Raw genomic sequence first — 5,425 nt, 5'->3', positions numbered from 1 at the left:
ACGATACGAACAAACAGGGTTAGGTAATGTAACGACACTGACTACCGAGAAGGTTAACATGGAAATATTTGATGTCAAATTGGAAGTTCTTCTGTTTACACAACCGGTTCCAAGTTTCAAAACAAACGAACCATTAAAACATCAAACCACGAAGAAGCCCGTTTGAATGCCTTACTTCAGTTTAGACAATTCAATCGGTTTAAACATTTTTTTAACACCCCAACTAAAAAGCAGGTGAGCCAAGAAAAGAAGCTAAGGTCAACTCTTATCAAGATTTGCATCAAAATGACCAGTTAACAAGAGTAGTTCATCATCTGTTCATTCACAGACCAAAACAAAGTCAAATCACTTTAACAACTACCCTGCTTATGTCCACATTGTACCAACAACTACCCCATTTTCCAATCTTCCATCTTTCCAATTAATGGAATGAAAGAACAAAACAGGCCCACTAAACCTCTTTTTATAATTAAAAACCCCCTTTACCTTTACCCCCTTTGCTTTCTTCATCAGAATGTACACAGCAAAGCAGATACCTCAACAAGATTCTCAAGAATCAGAATCTTCTGACCCTGAAAGATCTCCAAGATTCTCAAGCATGTTTATAACTTCCACCGTGTCATCCAAATAGTACTCGGCTCTACTCGGTTTCTGTCCGACCGTGCACGCAAACACCGATTTGTTGTTAACGATCACATCCGCTTTTATTGAATCACCGATCATCACAAACATATCTTCATCACTTCTATCGTCCCCAACACAAAGTACAAAATCGGCCCGTCTTTCTTTTCTAAACATCGACTCGAAGATCTTCTGTGCAACCGAACCTTTAGTCACACCCTACGTATAGTTGCGCCAATCGTTCAATCACACCATACAAGATGACATTTTTCATTTTGGGTAAATTACACTTTTCGTCCTTTATGTTTATACAAAATTTCAATGGATGTCCTTTATCTTTAAAAATGTCAGGAATCATCCTTTGCATTTTGAAACCTTACACGGTTTGTTCTTTGACACTAACCTAGTTAAACTTTTCAGTTAAGTTCGGGCAATTTGGTTACTTTAATTAAATTAAAAAAGTATATTAAAAATAAAACAAAAATAAAAAATAAGAGATATAAACACCCCTTCTCTCTCTAAACACCATAAAAAGTCTTAAACTACCCTTATGTGACCAGACTTAACTAAAAATTTTGACTGGGTTAGTGTCAAAGGACAGACCGTGCAAGGTTTTTAAAACGTAAAGGATAATTCCTGACATTTTTAAAGGTAAATGACATCCACTGAAATTTGATATAAACATAAAGGACGGAAAGTGTAATTTACCCATTCAATTATATATTAAGCATTAAGCGTACCTGTGGTTTGACTTCTATAATGTATTGACCGCTTTTTACAACCACGGGTTCGTTAGCAAGCACGCTTTCAAGATGATCTAACATTTCTTTAGCCTGGGCCGAGCCGAAAGCTGTGTCGGCATCCTGAAAGTGCCAAACCAGTGCACTTTCTTTGCGTTCAATGGAAGAACCATCAGTGGATTCTGTGTATAATCTCATTACCGGCTCCGCCATATGCATCCATCCAAAGCTTGCATTTTGTGCATGTGTTTGCCAATCTTCATCAGCTAACCACCTGGCATCGCATAAAATTTGTGAGCTTGTATAGTTTATGTGTTGTATGCAAAATGAAAAATACTTGGGGTCGTGTTGGGTTAACCGGTTGACAGGCTTCAGGTTGGCGGGTTGAATTGTATGACCCGAACATGACCCATATAATTATTTGTCTAAAATATATCAACCCTAAATCGGATACACTTAAACCGACATGTTTGATTAAACGGTTTAAGCATATCATTTTAAACACAACCCATTTAAATAAACAGGTCAACTAGAAGACGGCCCGGTTTGTTAAATGGGTTAGATATGACAACCCAAAATACGATCATTTTCGTGTTGTGTTTCAAGTCATGTCGAAAATTGCAACCCCTAAAAATCATACCTCATAAAGTAACCATGTTCGGCTGCAATGCCGAGCCTCTCACAAGGAGCGAACCATTTGGCAAGATCTTCTTTACCTCGTCCACTGACAACAAACACTGTATTCTTAGGATCACTACATAGTCTGTTGATAATGGAAATAACCTCGGCACTAGGACGTTTGTCAATTGATGATTGTGGCATGACAGTTCCATCATAGTCCAACAAGATCGCGCGATTTTGAGCACGTTCGTACGCATCCATAATCACATCACTGGTCAACTTTCTGAACATCGGGTCAAGAGCCACGACTCTAAATCCAAAGCTCAATCCTATACCCCAACACCGACTCCTGAAATGGTCAACACAAGTTCTCTCCAAATCTTGAAAGAAGCTGCGTGCCCAATACGCGACATCGTGGGTGCTAACGTATTTATAATGCTTTTCGTGACGCATCTGTTTTTCAAAATCTGAAATTGAGATAGCCTCGTACATAGCTTCCGCTGATGCATCCACGTCCCATGGGTTGACCCGTATTGCACCACTTAAAGAAGGTGAACACCCGACAAATTCCGACACCACTAGCATGCTCTTTTGGGGAGAATTTGAAGCATCGGAACCCGAGATCCCTTGCCTACAAACAACATACTCGTATGGAGTGAGATTCATACCATCGCGGATAGCTGTCACTATTGCAGCCTCAGAGATGGTATAATACGCCGCCTTTTCGGATAAACTAAGTGGTTTATCGATAAGCACAATAGGCATGTAGCCCGGAGTTCCTAATTCTTGATTGATTCTTTCGGAGCTAGATCTTATCTCCGCCTCGATCTCCGCCACATCCCGCCCTTTGCCACGAGCCGGATTCAAGATTTGGACTAAAACCGCATGCCCGAGCAAGCTACGATGAGACTTGAGCATCTGTTCCATTGCCAAAACCTTAAGATTCACCCCTTTAAACGTATCCATATCATCAACACCAAGAAGCACCATTTTTCCTGCATATTCTTGTTCAAGCTCTCGAACCTTTGATTGTTTACACGAATCCTTCAACACAGACTCCATCTGACCCATGTGGATCCCACTTGGCATAATCTTAACCCCAATCGTCCTCCCGTAGTATTCCAATCCGATATAGCCCCGTTTCGACTGGTACTCCAAACCAAGCATCCTACTACAACACGAGAGAAAATGGCGCGCATAATCAAAAGTGTGAAAACCAACAAGATCAGCATTCAGAAGCGCCTTCAAGATCTCCTCCCTCACCGGCACTGTTCTATAGATTTCCGACGACGGGAAAGGGCTATGCAGAAAAAACCCCATCCGCAGCCGATTAAAATGTCTTCTCAAGAACGTCGGAAGCACCATTAAATGATAATCATGAATCCAAACATAATCATCATCAGGGTTTATCACTTCTATCACCTTCTGCGCGAATATCTTATTCGCAGACACATAAGCTTCCCATAAACCTCGATCAAACCGACCGCCATTTCCCCCAGAAAACGGCAGCCGGTAATGAAACAACGGCCACAAATACTGCTTACAAAACCCATGATAATACTTATCCAAAATCGATGGCGGGAGAAACGCGGGCACACATTTAAACTTCTCTAACAACATCTGTGAAACATCATCCTGTTCACTCGGGTCGATTTCCGCCTTTAACGAACCGACATAAATAACCTCCATTTCGTCCGGCAGCCCATCCTTAATATGCCAATACAACGAACTCTCGTCCCATTTAAAATCCCACAACAATTCTCCGGTCTTCTCATCAGTTACCCGGGTCGCTTTCAACGGCAACTGATTCGCCACAACAATCAACCTATCCGCGGTTACCGCAGACAGAGCATCTGACGACACACTACGAGCTTGATCATCATCAATCTCTGATAAAACTCCGGCCACCGTCATTGTCCGGGGGAACACCTTCCGGCGAGGCTCCTCCATTGCCGGAAAATTCCCATTTGCTAGATCTAACAGATTCGCATACGATTTCGATATCATTTCAATTATCGAAACAGAGTCTTGTTACGCAATAATCTGAAATTAAACAAATGGGTATCACAAATTAATCGATATCATCAAATTAACATGAAATTCACATCAAATTCGTATAAATTAATCAAAATTACATCAATTGGAGCATACAGAGGACTTTAATTACACAAATTGTGATTATTTATAAACAATTTATGAACAGAAATTTACGAGAAATTGACATGTAAAACCGTAAATTCATATAAAGATGTTGAAAAAGATGATTACCCAATTCGATTCGAAGATTCTGGAATGGTGAATTGTGATTGATTAATGAGGATTGAAGGGTTTGAAGATTATTGTTGAACAGAACAGAATTTAGGGTTTGATTTGTGGTGAAAGGGGATAAGGTCGGCCAGCAAAGAAAGTAAGGATGCCAACTGGAATACTTGTGTCACGTGCTGTTTGGTAGGGCACGTGTCAGTTCCCCTGTTTGCCACGTGTCCATATGTTTTTGATAAATTGTATCCATTTTGTTATTTCATAATCAAGAGTTTGAGAAAATGTCTAAATTGAAAAAAGATTATTGAGGTATTGTTTTTATGTTTTTCGATATAGTTGTATTATTAAATAATTCTTTTCACAGTTATGGTTTTTTTAACGACCAATAGAATCAATCTCGAGCACTTTTGGGACATCCACCCGGAACAAATGAAGTACTTCGAGAGTAACCCGAGTCCACCATTAATTCCGGGGAAAACCCAGTAACACACCTGCCCGTAGGCACGACGGTGAAATTACCGGTAAAACCATTTTGGCTCAAGGATCCAACCTAAGTTTCTCTGGGTCTCCTATCATTGTCTACCAGTGTCTCTCTCTGTATCAAGTGAGAGTTAAACCTGTATCTCTAAAAAAAAAAAATACAAGTCTTTCACCAGTTGATTTGAAGATTATTCATTTTCATAGTTATGTTAATTGTTATTTTGTTGGTACAAGTGACTTAAACTTTTTTATTTAACAAATAGTGAATAAATATTCAACCATTAATAATGGTTGTATAAAATAAAACAAGTAATACCAATCAAATCACATCATAATAATGTTATATGCGTTCATTCATTAACGAATATTGATAGGCAATAAATAATAATAATAATAATAATAATAATAATAATAATAATAATATAAATATAAATATAAATACATCAATAATCAACCGTATCATGATTCGAATCTTTAAGGGTATGCACCTTTCTCCGAAAATGGTAGTGTACTTAAATAATGGCCCATATGGCAAATGGCATCATTGCGTAATCAATTACTTAGAAACTTACATGTGAAAAATAGCAATTAAAATAAAAAGAAAATCGCAAGTAGATAGTTTTTTATTATATATGTTAGGCTTTCGTATATCTATCTATACATATAATAAAAGAAACTATGTCAGGGACACATGACATTTT

The 5,425-nt window shown here is 38.6% G+C and overlaps 1 protein-coding gene across 1 annotated transcript; it reads right to left on the bottom strand.

Annotated features, from left to right (window-relative positions):
- Positions 1 to 247: 247 nt before the first annotated feature.
- LOC110922737 (probable alpha,alpha-trehalose-phosphate synthase [UDP-forming] 7) lies at positions 248 to 4,492 on the bottom strand. The gene is made up of 4 exons (XM_022166951.2): positions 4,251 to 4,492; positions 2,002 to 4,025; positions 1,362 to 1,635; positions 248 to 840 (listed from the first exon to the last, which is right to left on the bottom strand). Exons 2-4 carry the CDS (start codon positions 3,987 to 3,989, stop codon positions 550 to 552), a joined length of 2,553 nt encoding a protein of 850 aa, XP_022022643.1. The 5' UTR covers positions 3,990 to 4,025; positions 4,251 to 4,492; the 3' UTR covers positions 248 to 549.
- Between the last annotated feature and the right edge of the window lie 933 nt (positions 4,493 to 5,425).

The sequence above is a fragment of the Helianthus annuus genome, chromosome 17 (assembly GCF_002127325.2).
Source record: "Helianthus annuus cultivar XRQ/B chromosome 17, HanXRQr2.0-SUNRISE, whole genome shotgun sequence".
NCBI lineage: Eukaryota > Viridiplantae > Streptophyta > Magnoliopsida > Asterales > Asteraceae > Helianthus > Helianthus annuus.
Note: the sequence above shows the minus strand (reverse complement) of the source record. Positions and strands in the feature narration are given on the sequence as shown.

What these genes read in the sequence shown, in the direction of transcription:
- LOC110922737 (XM_022166951.2), bottom strand. Translation starts at nt 3,989, where the DNA reads ATGATATCGAAATCGTATGCGAATCTGTTAGATCTAGCAAATGGGAAT. An exon ending in GAACATGGTTACTTTATGAG is followed by an intron (nt 1,636 to 2,001) that starts GTATGATTTTTA and finishes ATGCGATGCCAG; the next exon opens with GTGGTTAGCTGATGAAGATT. An exon ending in TTATAGAAGTCAAACCACAG is followed by an intron (nt 841 to 1,361) that starts GTACGCTTAATG and finishes AACTATACGTAG; the next exon opens with GGTGTGACTAAAGGTTCGGT.